The 20,946-nt window shown below is 60.4% G+C and overlaps 1 protein-coding gene across 1 annotated transcript; it reads left to right on the top strand.

The window, feature by feature from the left end:
• Nucleotides 1-891: 891 nt before the first annotated feature.
• On the top strand, nt 892-20,035 carry ADGRE5 (adhesion G protein-coupled receptor E5; the record flags this gene model as incomplete). The annotated part of the gene is made up of 17 exons (XM_029914312.1): nt 892-1,047; nt 5,393-5,548; nt 7,676-7,810; nt 12,075-12,206; nt 13,106-13,155; nt 13,579-13,680; nt 14,074-14,248; nt 14,516-14,632; nt 14,858-15,090; nt 15,359-15,523; nt 16,420-16,611; nt 17,002-17,222; nt 17,623-17,689; nt 18,004-18,095; nt 18,495-18,663; nt 19,156-19,245; nt 19,931-20,035. Coding segments are annotated over 17 exons (2,357 nt in total), but the record flags the coding sequence as incomplete, so codon positions are not given.
• Nucleotides 20,036-20,946: the final 911 nt, after the last annotated feature.

Genomic DNA, 20,946 nt, shown 5'->3' with positions numbered 1-20,946 from the left:
AATATGACAAAATCGATATCAGTTAACAAAAAAATGATGTCTTTCCAAATCACATCTCTAATTTGCTTAAATTTGCAGCTCTAAGCTGAGCGCGTGGGTCACATTTTGGTCCGATAGGGACGCGCATAAAAACAAGTTGCAAAACTTATCAAATGCCAAAAAATTAAAAGTGTCTAAATTTGAGGCCCCCTTTGAGTTTGCAGCCCAGGCCAAATGGCCTCCTGGCCCCCCTTCTGATTGGCCCTGCCCTCGACTGCTCCTACAGCACATGGGACTGGGCTCACCCCTGTGCCCGGTGCTTGCATGGGGAATAAACAGACCCACGGAGCAAACTCCTTGTGCTGCAGTGATGCGCTGGGGAGAGGGGAGGGGACCCTCGCTGGCCCCAGCACGCAGCATCTGGGCTGCTAGCACCCCCCTGAGCTGGGAAGGGGCCTTGTGTCTGGGCCATGGAAATAGCACAGTGCGCTCTGCCCCCTTTGGGTCCTGGGGAGGAGAGAATAGCCACAGCCCAGTGCGCCCCAGCCACGCCCCGATCCTCCCCCATGGGCCCTGGGGGGCAGGGAATAGCAGCAGTGCTGGGCACCCCGGCCTCGGCCCCTACATCAGGGGCTGGGAGCAGGGTGGGTGCAGGGCCCCGACAGCAGCTCCTCACCAGCTGGGGTGGCCCCTTGTGCAGGGTGGGGGATTCTCAAGTGGCTGTGCCACTGCCAGAGCAGCCTAGTGCCGCCTGAGCGTAGCTGGGAATCAGGCCTGTGATAGTTAAGCTGCCAGGGGCCCGGTCGCCTGGGTCCCGTCACCCAGCTCAGTGCGGGGGGTTGGGTGTGGGGGGGTGATATGGGGAACGTCTCCCTCCCAGGACTGTACAGAGCGTCCCCTCTTGCATTACAGATATTAACGAGTGTCTGGGGCCGAGCCCATCAGACTGTGGACGTAACGCAAACTGCACCAATGTGGCTGGGAGTTACTACTGCACCTGCATCGATGGCTACGAGCCCAGCTCTGGGAAAGCCAACTTCACGGACAAGAGTGAGAACACCTGCCAGGGTGAGCTCTCCCCTGGCCCCCACCTGCTGAGACCCCCCCCCTCGCGCACACAAATGCTCGTTCCAGGCCTGGCGCTGCACCGGGGCTGCTGCCGGCTTTGGCAGTGGCCCAAGGCCGTCAGCGAGGCTGTGATGAGACGTGACCCTCGCCTGCTCCCGCAGAGCATGGGGCCGGGCTCACCCCTGTGCCCGGCGCTTGGACAGGGAATAAACCCTCGGGGTTAGAAACAGACCCACAGAGCAAACTCCTTGTGCTGCCAAGATGCGCTGGGGACAGGGCCGGCTCTAGGCACCAGCACTCCAAGCATGTGCTTGGGGCAGCACTTTCCAAGGGGCGGCACTCCAGCCCCCCCCCCTTTTTTTTTTTTGCTTGGGGCAGCAAAAAGCCGGGAGCCGGCCCTGGCCAGAACCCTGCCGCTGGAGAGCCAGAGCATCGTCCCCTGGACTCCCGGAGTGTGTGAGGAGCCGGGGAGGGAGGGAAGCAGGGCCCGGGATGCAGGGAGGGGGGAGGGGTCCTGCTGCCACAACCGCTACTGCTCTGAGTCTCCCCAGGGCGGCGTGGCGTTTCCCCGCCCGAGTGGGCTGGGCAGGGCACCGCCGGGCTGGGCAGGGGGCACGGATCCTGACTCGCGCGCTGATGGGGCGAGTGGCTGGGCAGCCCGAGCTGCCAGGGAGCTGCCCCCTCCTGCCCCCGGACCCAGCCCGCTGCGCACCTCCCTCACCTCAGCCCGCGCTGCCTGCCCCGGGCCCCCACAGCGCCAGGGGCGGGAAGAGGCAGAGCCCGGCTCCGAGCGGGGCAGCGGGGGATACTGCCCTGCTGGGGGACCCCCGCAACTCGGGCACCTGGGGGTCAGTGTCCGTCCTCTCGGCTCTGCCTGCACGGGGCTGGGGAAGCAGCTGTCAGCGCCTGCCCCTCTCAGCCCTTGCACCCCTCATCCCGCTCGCAGCCCCTTCACTTGTACCTCCCCCCATCACTCCTTCGCCGCACCCCCTTCCCCTTGTACTCTCCCTTCACCCGCACCTCTCTCCCAGCCCTCTCCTCCCGCACCTCCCCCTTCCCCTGCACCTCTTCGCCCGCAACCCTCCTGATACCCCCTCTCCTCCTCCACCCTCCTCCGCAAGTACATCACACCCCGCTTCTCTGCCAGTGTAGAGCCCCCAAGCACCCCCACACCCGCTCCTCTCCTGAACCCTCTTTGCTAGATCCCCATCCCTTTCCGGGTACAAGGTTTGAGGGTTAGTCCCTACGCCTTCCATGTGCATTTGGAGCACTAAAGATGGGGTTGCGGGGGACGGGGGGGGCGAGATTTATACTAAAGTGAAATAAAAATAGGAGAAACGGTTTGATCCCCACTGCAAGTGTAAACGGGGATTGCTGTGGTGAACGAGGAGGTCACGTTTGGTTCTGTCAGTTTGATTCATCCTCAGCCCCTTCTCCCTAGTCCGGTTCAGCAGGGTTTGTGTTTGTATGGGTGGATTCGCTTGCTCTCAATGCGCAGAAAACAAGAGATCTGGGAAGAGAAAGGCTGACTTCTTAAACTTCCACAACAGTCATTTATTTACTCAGTCTCTCACGGGAAAAGCTACTCCAGGCTGCTGCTCCAACCCGGAGAGACTTAGCACATCAGCAGCAGAGAGGGGACACGAGAGAGAGGCCAAGAGAGGGAATCTTCCTTCACACAGCTGTACCAGTGGGGATCCTCCCACTTATCAACTTTATCCTACAGTGGACATAAAGGCAGTAGATCTAATGCATATTTACTTCTGGTTCCTTCTGCCAACGAAATGCACCAATGACCACATTTTCTAAAAACCCTAAACCAGAACTTGCGTCTGACGAAGTGGGCATCCACCCACGAAAGCTTATGCTCCAATACATCTGTTAGTCTTAAAGGTGCCACAGGACTCTCTGTTGCTTAAAACAACTGTTTCATGTGGCTTGACTTTCTGAATTTCTCTTTGATATTTTTAGGTTACTTAAGTGCTAATGAAGTGCTAACCTCACTCCTCCCTCTTGTCTCTATGAAAGGGCTGGTCTACACTGGGGGGGGGGGTTGATGTAAGATATACAACTTCAGCTACGGGAATAGCGTAGCTGAAGTCGACGTATCTTATTTCGACTTACCTCGGGTCCTCATGGCGCAGGATTGACGGCCGCGTCTCCCCTGTCGACTCCGCTACCGCCGCTCACCCTGGTGGAGTTCTGGAGTCGACAGGAGCACGTTCGGGGATTGATATATTGCATCTAGACGAGACGCGATATATGGATCCCCGATAGATCGATTACTACCCGCCGAATCGGCGGGTAGTCTGGACGTACCCAAAGAGAGTAGAACCAGCATTGGAAGGCAGAATGGCAGATTTTTATTTAGAATCACAGAATCATAGAATATCAGGGTTGGAAGGGACCTCAGGAGGTCATCTAGTCCAACCCCCTGCTCAAAGCAGGACCAGTCCCCAACTAAATCATCCCAGCCAGGGCTTTGTCAAGCCTGACCTTAAAAACCTCTAAGGAAGGAGATTCCACCACCTCCCTAGGTAACCCATTCCAGTGCTTCACCACCCTCCTAGTGAAATAGTGTTTCCTAATATCCAACCTAAACCTCCCCCACTGCAACTTGAGACCATTACTCCTTGTTCTGTCGTCTGCTACCACTGAGAACAGTCTGGATCCATCCTCTTTGGAACCCCCTTTCAGGTAGTTGAAAGCAGCTATCAAATCCCCCCTCGTTCTTCTCTTCTGCAGACTAAACAATCCCAGTTCCCTCAGCCTCTCCTCATAAGTCCTGTGCTCCAGCCCCCTAATCATTTTTGTTGCCCTCCGTTGGACTCTTTCCAATTTTTCCACATCCTTCTTGTAGTGTGGGGCTCAACACTGGACTCAAAACTCCAGATGAGGCCTCACCAATGTCGAATAGAGGGGAATGATCACGTCCCTCGATCTGCTGGCAATGCATCTACTTATACAGCCCAAAATGCCATTAGCCTTCTTGGCAACAAGAGCATGCTGTTGACTCATATCCAGCTTCTTGTCCACTGTAACCCATAGGTCCTTTTCTGCAGAACTGCTGCCAGCCATTCGGTCCCTAGTCTATAACAGTGAATGGGATTCTTCCGTCCTAAGTGCAGGACTCTGCACTTGTCCTTTTTGAACCTCACAGGTTTCTTTTGACCCAATCCTCTAATTTGTCTAGGTCCCTCTGTATCCTATCCCTACCCTCCAGCGTATCTACCACTCCTCCCAGTTTAGTGTCAGCTGCAAACTTGCTGAGAGTGCAGTCCACGCCATCCTCCAGATCATTAATGAAGATATTGAACAAAACCGGCCCCAGGACCGACCCTTGGGGTACTCCGCTTGATACCGGCTGCCAACTAGACATGGAGCCATTGATCACTACCCGCTGAGCCCGACGATCTAGCCAGCTTTCTATCCACCTTATAGTCCTTTCATCCAGCCCATACTTCTTTAACTTGCTGGCAATTTTATATGGGGTTTTTGCATTTCTATACAATATGTGATGCCAGTCAAATTCTTTAGGTTCTCCACAAATGCATGCAATTTCTTCCTAACACTGGGGTTTGTTAAAAAGTGGGGACAGCCAAAATTATTTTGCTTGGGGCGGCAACAAACCTAGAGCTGGCCCTGGGTGAGGGGGAGCCCAGGGCTGGGGCGGCAGGGGCTGCGGGTGGGTGGGAAGAGAGAGCCCAGGGATGGGGCGGCAGGGGGTGTGGGTGGGGGAGGGCACTGATGGGGGGGGGGAAAGCCAAAAAATTTTTTTGCTTGGGGCGGCAAAAAATCTAGAGCCGGCCCTGGCTGGGGAGAGGGGAGGGGCCCCTCGCTGGCCCCAGCATGCAGCATCTGGGCTGCTAGTGTCCCCTGAGCTGGGAACGGGCCTCGTGTCTGGGCCATGGAAATAGCACAGTGCGCTCTGCCCCCTACGGGCCCTGGGGAGGAGAGAATAGCCACAGCACAGTGTGCCCCAGCCACACCCCCGATCCTCCCCCATGGGTCCTGGGGGGCAGGGAATAGCTGCAGTGCTGGGCACCCTGGCCTCGGCCCCTACATCAGGGGCTAGGAGCAGGGTGGATGCAGGACCCCGACAGCAGCTCCACACCAGCTGGGGTGCCCCCTTTTGCAGGGTGGGGGGGGATTCTCGAGTGGCCGTTCCGCTGCCAGAGCAGCCTAGTGCTGCCTGAGTGTAGCTGAGACTCAGGCCTGTGATTGTTAAGCTGCCAGGGGCCCGGTCACCTGGGTCCCGTCACCCAGCTCAGTGCGGGGGCTGGGAGGTGATATGGGGAACATCTCCCTGCCAGGACTGTACAGAGCGTCCCCTCTTGTGCTGCAGATATTGACGAGTGTCAGGGCCCGAGCCCGGCAGACTGCGGACCCCACGCAAACTGCACCAACGTAGCTGGGAGTTACTACTGCACCTGCATCGATGGCTACGAGCCCAGCTCCGGGAAAGCCAACTTCACGCACGCGAGTGAGAACACCTGCCAGGGTGAGCTCTCCCCTCCCCCCCTACACACACCGCTGGGCTCATTCCAGGCTTGGTGCTGCACCAGAGGCTGCTGCCAGCTGCAGCAAAGGCACCTGATCCACTCACCGGGGCTGTAATCAGCCGTTACCCTCAACTGCTGCTCCAGCGCGTGGGGCCAGGATCTCCCCTGCCTCAGGGTTTGGATTGGGAATAATCCCCTAGGTTTGCAGGGAGGCGCCGGGGAGACGGGTGGGGCCCTCGCTGTCCCCAGCACACAGAATCCAGGCTGCTAGTGCCCCTGAGCCTCGGAAGGGGCCTCGTGGATGGTCCACATACAGCACAGTGCGCTCTGCTGCCTATGGGCCCTGGGGAGCAGGGAATAGCCCCAGTGCAGGGCACCCCGGCCACGCCCCCAATCTGCCCCCTCCCTCAGGGCTGGGAGCAGAGGCTTTTCCAGCCCCACACTGACAGGGAGCCCCCTGGATGGGAGAGTGTTTCCTAGGGGGGCCATTATGCCCCCTTAGGCATCCAGGGCGGCCTGACCGGAGAAGGGGCCGGGGCGATCCAGGCCCTTGTTTGCAACGATCAGCCGGTAGTTAGAGCTTGTATCAAGTCCTAGCCGGCCGTTCCCATGGAAACCGCCCGTTACATCCCCGTTTGGGGGGGGCAGAGCACCAGGCCCGTGGAACTGGGAGATCTCAGGAGCCCATTCGTTCAAACGCTTCCCCTGGCAGAGACCTCGCCCATAGCTACCCGCTATAAACATCCCAATCGCACCAGGACGGGATGGATAAGGACTCTAGAAGCTCCGTTCCCATCCCCCATGGACTCTTGGGGGGCAGAACCCGATTGTACGTCGTTTCCGGAATAAAGCAGGTTCTGGAAACGTGGAGCCGCCTTGGTGCTTTCAGGAGAACCCGCGAGTGTCGCAGGGTCGAGGGGCGGAGGAGGCAGCACTTGGCAGGATGCAGCCGGTCGGTTCTTACAGGGGTCAGTCGGCCTGGGAGCAGCTCAGCCTCTGAAGAGACAAAACCATGGCGCAGGCCAGGCTGAGACACAAGTAACGCTGGCACTTGCACAGTACAGACGGGATCAGAGCTGGGGCCCATCTAGCCTGGTATCCCGGCTCCAACGGGCGAAAGCCAGATACAGCAGAGGACGGTGGAAAAACCCTGCAGTGGCAGCCGGGGGATAATCTGCCCTCACTTCCTGGTCTCTAATACTCAGATGGGCTGAAGCCCCACAGCAGGAGGTTTTCTCTCTCTTCCCAAACGTTTGTGCCCTTTAACTACGATCACTCTGGCTGTTCTCATCATCCGTAGGAATGTCCAGTCGCTCCTTGAATCTTGTTCAATTATTGGCCTCAGTGACTCCTGTGGTGGGGAGTTCCACAGGCTAATTGCACATTGCGTGAAACAGCCTTTCCTTGGCTCAGTTTTGAATTTCCCTCTTCTCACTTCCCCGACTGGCCCTTGCTCTCGTGCTATGAGGTGGGGAGAACAGAAGCTCCCCATCTCCCTTCTCTATCCCGGTCAGTCATTCATAGACTCTTAACACGTCCCCTCGTACGTTCACTCTACGGTGACAGTCCCAGTCTTTTCAATCTCTCTCCATAGAGGGTTTTTCCAGGCCCCTGATCATTCTCATTGCCTGTCTCTGAACCCCTCTGGTTCTGCACTGTCCTGTGTGCAAGGGGGTGCCCAGCGCAGCTCATGGGTTGCAGAGGAGGTCACCCCATTGACTGATCTCCAGGCATTAGACTAGCCCTCACGTTATTCTCTATCCCCTTCCCCCAAAGCAGCTCCCCATTTGTCCCTTCCAGGGGCGGACGGCTCATTCAGGCATTGCTGTCTGCACTGATATTGCAGCACTGGGCATCGCCAGATCCGCTTGGTAGCTTTAGCAAGCAGCCGGCGCGTGTCCTAGCAGGGCTGCTTTTCCCTTCCCAGCTGGAGCGGCTCATTCCGGACAATAGCCAACTTGCTCCTGGTCGCTGACCCAGTAACTGAACTCCTGGCTCTAACCAGCCCCGTCTCCCCAGAGCATGGTACATTTCGGACGCCTGGATTATCCCCCAGCAGCGTCACCCCAGTGCCCAAGGTACAGCTCCTCGATCAGCCTGACCTAGCGCTTTCTCTCTCCTTGCAGACATTGACGAGTGCCAGCGAAACACCACAATCTGTGAGCCCCACGGGAACTGCATCAACATGCCAGGGCGTTACATGTGTAAATGCAGTTGGGGATTTGGGAAGAGTCATAAGGATACGTCTAAGATCTGCACAGGTACAACGGGAGCTGGAAACAGTCATGGCAAAGGCATGATGTTTCTGGCTTGTCTGCAGTGTTGCTAACGTGTGGCGTTGCCTTAAAGCCCCACCTCCCGGAGTCACGTGATTCCACTTTTGGCTAAAATCAAAATTAGGGCTTGGCCCACGTGGCGGAGGAAAAACTGCCAAACGTTACACTGGGGTGACCGACAGCTCCCAAACCAGAGTCAACCAAAACGAAGCCAAAACAGATTTAAAAAAAAAATCATGATTTTTAAACTAATCTTGTGACCTTTTTTGCAGCATGGCTCACGGTTTGGGGCTTTTATTGATTGATTGGCATTGGCGATGCTGTTAATGCACGACCATTGATCTTACCCAGGATCTCTGAAACTAACCCGCATGCCTGGATGGGGAAACTAACCAGGTTGCCCTGAAGTCTCGCTCTTTCTCTGCGCCACACCCGGGCAAAGTGTCTGTTCTGACTCCCAGCCTGTCTTACAGACTGGAAACTGAGCCCGGGGACTGAACGTCGCCATGTCTCTTGCCATGCTGCTTAATTCCACCGCGGCACCAGTATAGCGCCTTGGGGATGTCATTAGAAGCTGCAACATCCCCCCAAACCTGCAGCTGCAATCAGAGCCCAAGATGCTCTTTTGTAGCAGAGCTTTGAGGTGGGGGAAGGTCAGGTCTTTGCAAAGTAAACTGGGCTGAGACGGAGCCGAGGACTCTGTGTTGGACAACCTTTAATACAGCTTGGGCTCAAAAAGCCCCTTAGTTTCTGGAACCCCATTAACCGAACCCTCAGCAGCTGCTAAGGCAGGGGACAGAGCTGGCATCACAAAGGAACCAGCTTGGATCATTAGCAGGAATCAAACCCAGGATCTGTCTGTTGAAAGCACACAGCTCAGCTGCTGGAGCTAAGGGAGTAATTCCATTAGCTAGTCATTGAAGCAGGCTGTTCTTCGTCGAGTGATTGCTCCTGTGTATTCCACAGTAGGTGTGCGTGCTCGCCACGTGCACTGGTGCTGGAAGTTTTTCCCTTAGCAGTACCTGTAGTGGGGAAGCACCGCTGCGATCCCTAGAGTGGCGCCGCTATAGCGCACTATAAGGAGAGCTGTGCTCTCCCCCCACCGTCAGTTCCTTCTTGCCACCAGTGAAGGTAGTTGGAACTTGTGCTCCAGCTTCGCTGCAGCCCTCTCTTCTCTAGCGGTACCGTTCGTCGGATCGTTCTCTCAACATTAGCTTGGACCCGGGGCATGCCCCACGCTCCAGGCTTCAAGTTGTGCGACTCCGCTCTATGCCCAGGAGCGACCCCCACGCTGATCTGAACGCCAGGTGGAGTCAGCAGAACAGCTCTGCATGCTGATCCAAGCCTGCTCGTTCACCGGCCGACGCTTCGACTGTTTGGGTGGATAAATGTCTGTGATTTTATTGGCAAACTGTTGGCTCCGAAAACTTGTCACTGATGTCGTACAATTGGTTGCCAGAGTCCCATGGTCCTTCTCTGCTTCCTGATTGGACGGCTGAAATGTTGGGTTAATAAGCAGGCGAATGCTGAATTCCAGCACTCATTCCTGGCTGGGATTTCTGGGACAATTGATCATGGCCATTTCCGCAGCGGCTGAACCGCTTCCCCCAACCCGCGGGAATGACTGACGATGCGCCCATCCCCCATGCGTCGCCACCAATTCAGTGCTTCTATATGTGAAATGGTCACAAAGCGGGGGCCAGAGCCCCTGTGATGTAAATTGGTGCAGCACCACTGACTTCAAGGGGTTTTTGTCCCAGCTCTGCTTCTCCATCTCTCATTGCCCCAGACAGGACTGCAGGCTCCTCAGGGGCTGGCTGGCCAGAATGAGTGCGTCTCTGCACGTACAAGCCGGGTCCCTGGGTAGAAAACCCCACTCCCTGCATGGGGTTGAGTGACCCTGCTGCACCATGGAGCCCCGACATCCCCCATGTATCCCCCTTTGCCGGCAGCTGGCGCTACCCACGTTGGCAGCCTGGCGGGTGCACGGCCCTCCAGCGTTTGGCTAGATCACGGCAGGGCTCTCTGTGCCCGGGCAGGGCAGGGCCCGTCTGTCAGATCAGACTCTCCACAGTGGTGAAAGGCCCCAGGAGGCAGCGAGGGCAGTAAAGTCCCCTCTGTTTGGGGCCGGATTGGTGACCCGCTGGGTGGCGACTCCGGCTGAGGCTGTGCTGGGGGTCAGGCTGGGCGGGTCTCTTCCGGCTTTGGCTTCCACAGGCCGGATCGGCAGCGAGTGTCATCTGTCTCTGGGCTTGATGGATTCGCCCCGCGGGGCCCTGGGCCTGGGGGTCACAGCAGGGTCCGGGAATGGAGGTTGTCAGGCCGCTGCTCACTGCGCAGTGTTAGGAATAGGGGGATCCCCTGGATCCAGCTGCCTTCAAACAACCCATTTATCAGCCGTGCAGGGTCTGGCTGCATCTCTGGGGTCTGCAGGCTTCTGCCATAGACCCTCGTGAGCGCAACCAGAGAGCAAAGAAACTAGTTTAAAGGGACAGCCCCCAATTCCCCTGCACTCTCCTGGGCGCAGCCCACCCACCCTTCTCCTAGTGCTCCATGGGAGGGGTGGTGCTGGGTGTATCCCGAACGGGGAGGAGACCCATCGGGCTGGGGGTCTGTAACGCTGAGCATTGCGCCCCCTTCTGGCAACTAGCTCCAGTTCGGCGCCCCCTTTCTTCCCTTCCATTCATTAATGATCAGGAGGATGGCGTGGACTGCACTCTCAACAAGTTTGCGGATGCCACTAAACTGGGAGGAGTGGTAGATACGCTGGAGGATAGGGATAGGATACAGAAGGACCTAGATAAATTAGAGGATTGGGCCAAAAGAAATCTGATGAGGTTCAACAAGGACAAGTGCAGAGTCCTGCACTTAGGACGGAAGAATCCCATGCACTGTTACTGACTAGGGACCGAATGGCTAGGCAGCAGTTCTACAGAAAAGGACCTAGGGGTTACAGTGGACGAGAAGCTGGATATGAGTCAACAGTGTGCCCTTGTTGCCAAGAAGGCTAACGGCATTTTGGGCTGTATAAGTAGGAGCATTGCCAGCAGATCGAGGGACGTGATCGTTCCCTTCTATTCGACATTGGTGAGGCCTCATCTGGAGTCCTGTGTCCAGTTTTGGGCCCCACACTACAAGGAGGATGTGGAAAAATTGGAATGAGTCCAGCAGAGGGCAACAAAAATGATTAGGGGGCTGGAGCACATGACTTATGAGGAGAGGCTGAGGGAACTGGGATTGTTTAGTCTGCAGAAGAGAAGAATGAGGGGGGATTTGATAGCTGCTTTCAACTACCTGAAAGGGGGTTCCAAAGAGGATGGATCTAGACTGTTCTCAGTGGTAGCAGATGACAGAACAAGGAGTAATGGTCTCAAGTTGCAGTTGGGGAGGTTTAGGTTGGATATTAGGAAAAACTTTTTCACTAGGAGGGTGGTGAAGCAGTGAAATGGGTTACCTAGAGAGGTTATCTAGGGAATCTCCATCCTTAGAGGTTTTTAAGGCCTGGCTTGATAAAGCGCTGGCTGGGATGATTTAGTTGGGGATTGGTCCTGCTTTGAGCAGGGGGTTGGACTAGAACCTCCTGAGGTCCCTTCCAACCCTGATATTCTATGATTCTATGATTGCAGCTCCCGGCGTCGCGGCTGCCCCAGGTCTTGGCCATCCGGCCAGGTCACACTGTGATCCCCATTCTGGGGGAGCCCTTCAAATTCAGACCCCTCTCTGCTATGCCTGCTAGCGAAACCCTTCCTCCGGGGCCCCTAGCCCCTCTCACGGCTCCCTAGCCCCCCTTGACTCAGGCCCCCACCACTGGGCCCAGCCCTCGGGCTGTATAGAAGCCCCCACTGTCCGCTCCCAGGCGAGCTTCCTTCTAGCTAGCGCCCTGCACGCAGCCTAAGTCACTTCCCCTTTGCAGCTTAACTAGCTGATAGCCCGTCCCCCCACCCCCCCGCCTTAACCCTGCTCTGTCAGGGCTGGTGCAGGGAGGAGATCGCAGGGTCTTGGTCTGGAAAAGGTTGGACCCCCCGATCTGGTGGGTGGGGGAGGGGTTGCTCCGCAGGGATTGGGGCACTGCACGTAGCAGGGAAGGAAGGAGAATAGAATAGGGGTGTAGATGGAGCAGACAGACTGACCGACAGACCACGCCCCCTGCAATCGGTGGGGGGTACCTCCATAGTCATTCACCCCCTGTGCGCCCCCAGCCGTGCTGTGTGTAACACCCCGTCCCCCGCCCCCCGCTTTCCCCTCTCAGACATCGACGAGTGCAAGAAGACCCCAGATATCTGCGGCCCCAACGCCACGTGTATCAACACCTACGGAAGCTACTGGTGTGAGTGCCGGGCTGGCTACGTCCCCTCCAACAGGAACACGACCCTGTGCGAAGGTGGGTCCTGCCGCTGGGGGCATGGAGGGGGCACGTGGGGGGGCTGGGCAGGGCCTGAGGTTACACAGGCAGAGGTCTTGCCCGAGGGGACAGCGAGCTGGGAACTGGTCTGGGACGGTGCGCCAGCCCCCCTGCCCCCCATGGACGGGATCCCTCTGGGTCTCAGCCCTGGCTCGGGGGAGCTCAGCCTCCAGGCCCTCACCTCCCCCCAGCCCAGCCTGTCCATCCACTGGGGTGTTTCTGGTTGTCTCAGAGCCACAGCCACCAGCGTGCCCATGTCTGGCTCTGGGAGCGGAGCAGGGGTCACTCCAGGGATGCCAGGGGCCGGGCATCTCTCCCCCTGCAGCAGTGCCTGCATTCCTGCTGCACGGCTGGAGTCTCTGCCCTGGGAAGATGGCAGCAGAGGGCGCCGTCTGTGCCTAGAGGCCACTGTGGGGCCAGCCCGGGGCTCCCTGCTGGATTCACTCCCCCACCAACACACCAGAACCACGCACAGCTGGGGGAGAGGGTTGAGGGGAGATACGGCTGGGATGATTCCACAGCCCCCGCCCCACCCCACTGCGGCTCAGTCCCCCTAGGACGGGGAGGGGGGAGGGATCCTTTCACAGAGACCAGCTTGTGGGCAGAGGATGGGGACAAGGGGCTGGGCACATGTGTGGGGCTGAGTGTGTGTGTGGGGGGGTCACTGCTCCCCCTGCTGGGAGAGGATCTATTACACCCATATCACTGACATGGGCTGGGTATATCCCTGCTGGGAGGGAGTGGGGGGGACTGCTGTCACCCCTGCTGGAGGGAATGAGTCCTGCCCTAGTGCCTGGCTCTGGTGTGCATGCACCTACCCAGCCAGACCCCACATTTCCCCCACGCATCTCTCACGCCTCCTCCCTTTCCATCCCCAGAGTTCACCTGCCCCCCACTGCTGGATGATGACAACTCTGCCGGAGCCAAGGTGAGTGGGGCACAGACCCTGGGGGGGGGGGGAGATAGACCCGATTCCCCTTTAGTGCCACGTTGCTTTTCACTGATCTCGCCCCACGAGGATTCTGGGGCCAAACTCGCCCCTGGGCAAAGAGCCAGTGGCCAGTCCCTGGGAGCCCCTGCAGTCCAGCCACGGCCTAGGCCTTTGCCCCCGGGGTGATTCTCACCCTCCAGGATCAGCAGCATCAGGTTGCTGCAACACGCTTCAGCTTGCAACCGCCGTCCCCCACCATCCCTTGCAAACGCCGTGCACCCCCTAGGGGCCAGACGGGGCATTGCCCGCGCTCCCTCTGGCGCCTGGCTTCTGAGCCGAGGGAGCCTCTCGGGCCAGGGGGAGGTGGGCTGCGATTCTGTGATCTCTTTTCCTGAGCCAGGCCTGGGCCTTGTTTTGCAGAACCTCCAGGGCAGCTTCCAGGCACAGGTGGGACGTCTCTGCAAGGTGGCGCTGGAGGAGCTGAAGCAGATGAACTCTCAGAACGCCAAAGAGAAGCTGCAGGTGCCAAGTCAAAGTTCGGGGCCTTGCTGGGTTTATTCCCGTTAGGGGGAGGAATCGCTGCTCCTACTCGGATCTAGTCTCAGGGCGATCTATAGGGATGCAGTGCCTGGAACAGGAGATAAATAAGCAATGGCACTGCCCAGAAATTCCCATGCCTGCCTCTCCAGTGGGGTCTGTGCCCAAGAAGCTGCTCTCCTAGGTTCCTAGGCTAGACAGGACCATTGTGATCATCTAGTCTGACCTCCCAGGCAGTGATGTCAATTGCAGGAGAACTTGTCTTTCCTTTCAGGGGGGATTGTGGGAAGGCAGTGGAGGACTAGCAATCTGGGAATGGGGGGTGCGGCAGGGGCTCAGGCACTGTGACACCAACACCCCCCACGTTTGCTTGGCCAGGGCTTCTTGGACATTCTGGAGAAGCAGATAAATCTGGTCGGGCAGCAGAGCGAGAGCGTGGAGCGGAGACACCGGATCGCGACGGAGCTGATGGCCATAGTGGAGAAGCTGCTGAGAACGCTGGCCCTGACCCTGCGTGACAACATGATCAGCATCGCATCCCCCAATGGCACAGGTCAGCACCTGGCCACGTGGCCCCAGTTGGGCTTTCATCACCCGCAGCCTACGCTCCCGCCCCACTCCCCACAGTGCCCCCTGCTGGGAGATGGGAGCTCCCCCCACAGCCAGTGCTCCCGCCCTGTTCCCCACAGCGCTCCCTGCTGGGAGAGGCTGGGACTGGAGTAGCTGGGAGCTCCCCGCACAGCCAGAAAAGCACCTTGTCTAGCTACAGGCTTCCTCTCCACGTCTCTGTTGTGAGCCCTGGCTGGTATTGTGGTTGCAGAGCTGGGGCTGGCGGTCAGGCAGGCTGGGAACCAGAGCCAGGAGACCGTGACGCTGCAGCAGAGCAAGACGCAGATGGAATTAAACTGGGCTGGAGCCCCAGGGCAGAAAAATGAAGGTATGTGATCATCCCCTGTGCTGAGGTGTGTATAGCGATGGGCACGGCCAGGGCATTGGGAGCAGCAGCACAGCGCCCCCTAGTGCCAGGCTGGGGTGTGTAGGGGGATGGGGCATGGCCAGGGCATTGGGGGCAGCACCCCCAGCAGCAAAGTGCCCCCTGGCACCAGTCTGCCCCTGGGCCCCTCCTGCCCTCCATTTCATCCGTCTCCTCTGTCTCTCGCAGGCTTCACGCTGGCCGGGCTGCTGACATACCAGGGGATGAGCCCCATCCTGGACGGTGCTGGGCGGGTGAAGGCGCCCGAGTGGGATGGTATCGGCCAGACGGGGAAGTGGGCGCAGGAGCCAGGGCGGCCCAGCTACCGTGTGCTGTCTCCAGTGGTGTCGGCCTTCATCAGTGACCCGGACCCCCAGGCACTCGGCCTCTCCGTCAGCATCCGCTTCAGCCACCCGGTGCCGGTGAGCCCCTGGGCTGGGCATGGGGGGAGGAGAGCCTGGGGCACTGGGGGCAGAGCTGGGCCCATCTCTAGTAACACCCCCCACCCGGGTCAGCAGGTGAATCCACCTCCCACCCAGGGACAAACTGATGTTCTGTGCACTCAGCCCAGCCCCTTGTACCCCACGACCTGCACTCTCGGGGCCTGGGGAGTCCTGCCCCCTGTGCGACCCCAGCCAGGCCCCCACCCCACTCCTGCCCCCCATGCAGCAAGTGTCTCTCTGTCCCCAGGAGAACAAGACCGACCTGCGCCTCCTCTGCGCCTACTGGGAGCCTGACAGCAGGCGCTGGGTCACTGACGGCTGCACCCTGCAGAACTTGAACGCCACCATCACCCGCTGCCAGTGCAACCACCTGACCAGCTTCGCCGTGCTCATGGCCTTCTACGAGCTGGAGGTAGGCGTGGCCCTCGCTGGGGCCTGGGGCTGGTCTGGTTCTGCTCTTCCCCTCAGTCCTCCCCAGGAGTCACTCCAGATTCCCCCCGGAGTAAACCCATTCCCCACCGACAGGCGGGGCCCTGGATCTGATATGGGGCACAAGCAGCCCCCCCCGCCACCAGGGCACAGGGAGACTCCACAGGTAGCCACAACTGACGTGCCTGCCCACCTGACCGGGAAGCTGGGGGGCAGGGGGCTCACCTCATTGCATTGCAGGGAGCCCTCCCCATCCCCATTGCATGGAGGTAGGGAGGGGTTAAATGCCTCACTCAAGGAGACTCAGGGAGGTGACATCAGAGCTGGGAACTGAACCCAGGAGTCCTGACCCCCAGACCCCCTGCTCTGACCCCAGACCCTGCTCCCCTCCCAGAGCTGGTAGAACCCAGGAGTCCTGAGCTGCAGCACCTTAGCCACAAGCGCGTCCGTCTGGTCTAAAAGCAGCTCCCTCCTGGGCAGGGGCTTCCTCCTGCCAGGCGGGGGCGCTCTGCTCTCAGCTCCGGGGAACAGCCCCGGCCCCTCGCACTTTCTGGCGCCCCCGTCCTGCAGGGATCGGTGCCAGGGATTCCCCCTTGGTTGGTGGTGACTCTAGAGCCCCCTCGGCTTCCCATGGCCCTGGGGCTGTGGGTCAGCCCCTCGGGGGGGCGGGGAAGGCTGGGCAGCATCGAATCCATCTGGGCTGCTGGAGCCAGCCAGATACTGTGGTTCTCGCAGGCTGCCCGGTGTCGCCACTAGGGGTGGCGCAGAGCGAGGCCGACAGGCTAGTCCGGCTGTACCCTAAAGCCCGGCCTGGCTGCTGCCTTGCCGGGAGGGGGACGACCCTGACTAACCCCCTCACCCCCCCCACCCCCGGCACAGGACTGGACCCTGGACGTCATCACCAAGGTGGGGCTGGTGATCTCGCTGCTGTGCCTGCTGCTGTCCATCGTCACCTTCCTCTTCTGCCGCGCCCTCAAGGGCCCCCGCACCACCATCCACCTGCACCTCTGCCTGGCGCTCTTCATCGCCTACACCGTCTTCCTCACCGGCACCTCCAGCACCGGCAACAGGGTACCCGGCTCCCCTGCCAGCATCGGGTCCCGCTCCCCACAGCGCCCCCCACTGGCAGCTCCCCCAGCCAGCCTCGGGCCCAGCTCCCTGCAATGCCCCCTACTGGGAGCTCGCCAGCTCGCCACCTCCCCCCCAGCCAGCCTCGGGCCCCGCTCCCCACAGTGGCCCCTGCTGGCACAGGCTGGAGCGGGAGAAGCCAGGAGCCACCCCACAGCCAGCAGTCCTGCCTTGCTCCCTACAGTGCCCCCAGTGTCTGGGGCTGAAGTAGCCGGGAGCTCCCCCCACAGCCAGTGCTCCTGCCCCGCTCCCCACTGCGCCCCCTGCTGCCAGGGGCTGGGGCTGGAGGAGCCGGGAGCCCGGCCCTGACGTCCCATGTCCCGTTGGCTGCAGGTGGTGTGCGGCGTGGTGGCCGGGCTCCTGCACTATTTCTTCCTGGCCGCCTTCTGCTGGATGTGCCTGGAGGGCGCCGAGCTCTACCTGCTGGTGGTTCAGGTCTTCACCCCCCACGGCCTCCGGCGCCGCCACATGTTCCTGCTGGGCTACGGCGTGCCGGCCCTCATCGTGGGCGTCTCGGCCGCCACCTACAGCGAGGGCTACGGCACGGCGCGCCAGTGAGTCACCGGCCCGGGGGGGGGCAGGCCCAGTGCTCGCGGCCAGGGGCTCAAGGGGAACATGGCACCATGCCCAGGCAGCACATGGGGACAGGAGCGGCTCAGCCGGGCGTGCCGCTGCCATCTGGACCCACCAGGGGAGGGGAGGGGTGGGCCCCCATGGGGTGGGTGAGGCCAGCGTGAGGGAGGGGGGCACCCTGCTGCCACTTGGGCCAGGGACAGCTTCTGCTCAGGGCCACAGCCCGGGACACTTGTACAACACAAGGACGCTCCCGGGCACCAAGGGGGGGGGCTGGCAAGTCTCCATCCCCCACTCTGCCGGTAGGGGGGGCAGACCCCACCCTGCAGTGCCCCCTGCTGGCAGGTGAGTGACTGACCCGTGTCTGTCCCTCCCCCACAGCTGCTGGCTCTCGCTGGAGAAGCAATTCATTTGGAGCTTCCTGGCGCCCGTCTGCATCATCATCGCGGTAAATCCCCTTCCCGAGCCCAGCCCCATGCCAGCACCTGGCCCCCTGGCCGGCCCCTGAGGGCCTGGCTGGCAGCTGCCCTCACTTCTTTCCCCTGCCATCCAACCCCTGCTCCGGGGCAGCTGAGGCCCTCGCTTGTCATCCCCCGTCCCCCCCAGTCCCCAGGGGCCGAGCTGGGTCACTATGGGAAGTGGGGCGCCCGTGGCCCAGGCAAGGGGCTGCCCCATGGGCTGCGCAGCTGGCAGATCCCATAGCCCCCAACCCTGGGACACACTTGCCCCCCTCCCAACCCGCCTCTCCCTTGCGCCCGGCAGGTCAATGCCGTGATCTTTGTCGTCACCGTCTGGAAGCTGTCGCTGAAATTCGCTGACATCAACCCTGACATGAGCCAGCTGAAGAAGTTCAGGTAGCGAGGGCGGCCCCCGGGGCAGCAGAGACCCTGGCACTGCCCTGCTGCCCCCCCATCAAGGGAGAGGGAGCTGGGGGGCATATGATAACGTGATGTCATCCCCCCCCCATGTGTGGCGGGAGGGAGCCACAGATGAGTGACATTTTCCCTCACCCCCTACTGGCTGGGGGGCAGAGTCTGGGGTGGTGGGGCTGTGTGGAGGAGATGTCAGTCACATGCGGGGTGGGGGGGTTCAGGTTTGAGGGGCAGGGCCCTGGGAGAGAAGGGGAGGTGGGCTGTGACTGAGGGGTGGGACCCCAGGGGGACAGAAGCTGTGGGGCGGGGCCCCAAGGGGGAATGGAAGGTGGGCTGCGGTGGAGGGGCGGGGTCAAGTGACTGGTTCCCCCTCCCCCGCAGGGTGCTCACCATCACGGCCATCGCCCAGCTCTGCGTCCTGGGCACCACCTGGATCTTCGGCCTGTTCCAGTTCAACCAGCGCAGCCTGGTCGTCTCCTACATCTTCACCATCCTCAACAGCCTGCAGGGGCTCTTCATCTTCCTGCTGCACTGTCTGCTCAAGAAACAGGCCAGTCCCCCCACAGCCCCTGCCCCACAGCACCCACCGCAGCCCGTGCTCAACCCCCACACCACAGCACCCCCCACAGCCAGCGCTCAACCGCCCCCAGTGCCACCCCAGCCCCAGTGCTCAATGCCCACCCCCCAGCGGCCCCCCCAGCCAGCGCTCAACCTCTGCCCCCCAGCACCCTCCTGGGCACCCCCACAGCCAGCACTCAACCACCCCCCTAGCACCACCACAGCCGGCACTCATCCCCTGCCCCACAGCGCCCCCTGCCCCACAGCGCCCCACCCCCAAGCTCCTTCCACAGCCAGCGCTCAACCCCTGCCCCACAGCGTCCCCCACTGGGAGCTCGCCCCAGTGTCCTCTGCTGGGGCTGGCGTAGCTGAGAGCTCCCCCCTGCCCGGCCAGTTCTGGGCCCATGTCTCCCTACAGCTGAGGCCCCACCCTGCAAGCTCCCCTGCGCCGTGGGGTGACCAGCCCTCTTCTCTCTCCTGCCAGGTGAGGGACGAGTACCGCAGGTGGCTGAGCTGCAGCGGCCTCAAGAGACCGGCCAAGTACTCCGACTTCTCCACCTCGACCGCCACGCGGGTAAGGGGGGGCTGGGCCGGGCTCCACAACAGCGCAGGAGCCTTCTGCCCCGCAGCCCTTCTGCCCCCCCCCCCCGCCCGTGTCGCCCTGCAGCCCTGCTCCCCCCCCCCCCCCCCCCCCGGTGGGGGGGGGGGGGGGGGGGGGGTTTAGAAGAGAAATGAGGCAGAGCTGGGCTGAAAAGGAATTAGAAGCCAGAGAGAGGGGCTGGGAGCCCTGGGGTCTGTCCCCAGCTCTGGGAGGGGCTGAGAGTCAGGACCCCATTTGTCATTTTGACTCACCATGAGGCAGCCTGGGGGGAGGGGACAGTGGGGGGTCGAGTCCTGCTCTAACCTCCCCCCCCGCTTCCCAGCAGGGGCTCCAGCCGTCGCAGGAGTCGGGGTTGTAGCACTCTTGCACTCAGCCCATTTCCGGACACCGCAGCTTTGCACATGAGAAAACCCGGCCCCCTGCCCGGCCCTGCCCGTGAGCAGAGACCCACCACGCACCCGGACTCGCCGCATGCAGATGCTTCAACGGTTGCCCAGTGGAACCTGCCAGGCGGGGGGGGGGCACCGTTACGCTGCTCAGCTGCCCCCACCCGCTGGGCACTCACCAGCCCCAGGCCTGCGCGCTGCCAGCATCGCCAGCAATAGCAACGGCCAACAGGGCAGCCGCTCAGCTCCGACGCGACGTCCTCTGGCCACAGGGGGGCGCCTTTCCCTTTGGTACGACCGGGTCCCCGGCCCCGCCTGCGGTACGACGCTGGGCCGGGCTGAGCGCGGGCAGTGGAGATCAATCCAGCCAGCGGTGATGAAACCCTCCCCCCAGGGACTGCAGCATCAGCCACCGCCCTTGGCTTCGATGACGGTACGACACGGCCGGAGCTGAAGGAGGCAAGCGGCCCCAGCCTGCGGCGGCCCCCAGGGCTCGGCTGTCTGCGTCTCACTGGAGACACTGGTTTTAAAAATGATCTTTTTAAAGTTATTAAAATATTAAGTTTTGTGACAAAAACATCTGCTTCGAGGAGGCACGTGTGTGGTGGCTGGAGAGAACCCAGGAGTCCTGACTCCCAGCCCCCGCTGCTCTAACCCTCTAGATCAGGGGTCGGCAACCTTTCAGAAGTGGTGTGCCGAGTCTTCATTTATTCACTCTAATTTAAGGTTTCGAGTGCCAGGAATACATTTTAACGTTTTTAAAAGGTCTTTCTATAAGTCTATAATATATAACTAAACTATTGTTGTATGTAAAGTAAATAAGGTTTTTAAAATGTTTAAGAAGCTTCATTTAAAATTAAATTAAAATGCAGAGCCCCCCGGACCGGTGGCCAGGACCTGGGCAGTGTGAGTGCCACTGAAAATCAACTCGTGTGCCGCCTTCGGCACCCGTGCCATAGGTTGCCTACCCCTGCTCTAGATGACACGTTCTAAGGGCAGCTGGGCCCACAGTGACCCTCGGAGTCCAACCAGCTGCAGAACAGGCCCCCACCCTCCCTGGAGTCACTCCTGCTCCATTGAGAGCAGAATGTCCCGGCTCCATTGGGAAAGGGCCAGTGCTGAGAATCCACCATGCCCCCGGGGAAGCTGTCCCGGGGTTCATTTACCCTCCCTGCCGATTTCCAGTGTGACGGTCTCGCTTCCAGCCGTCTGGCTGAGAGACTGAAGAGCCCATGATCACAGTCCCTATAGACTGACCGAGTGACCCCTTCCCTGTCTCTGCTAATCC

The sequence above is a fragment of the Terrapene carolina genome, unplaced genomic scaffold (genome assembly GCF_002925995.2).
Source record: "Terrapene carolina triunguis isolate 2854851 unplaced genomic scaffold, T_m_triunguis-2.0 Scaffold34930, whole genome shotgun sequence".
In the NCBI taxonomy this organism is placed as follows: Eukaryota; Metazoa; Chordata; order Testudines; family Emydidae; genus Terrapene; species Terrapene triunguis.
Note: the sequence above shows the minus strand (reverse complement) of the source record. Positions and strands in the feature narration are given on the sequence as shown.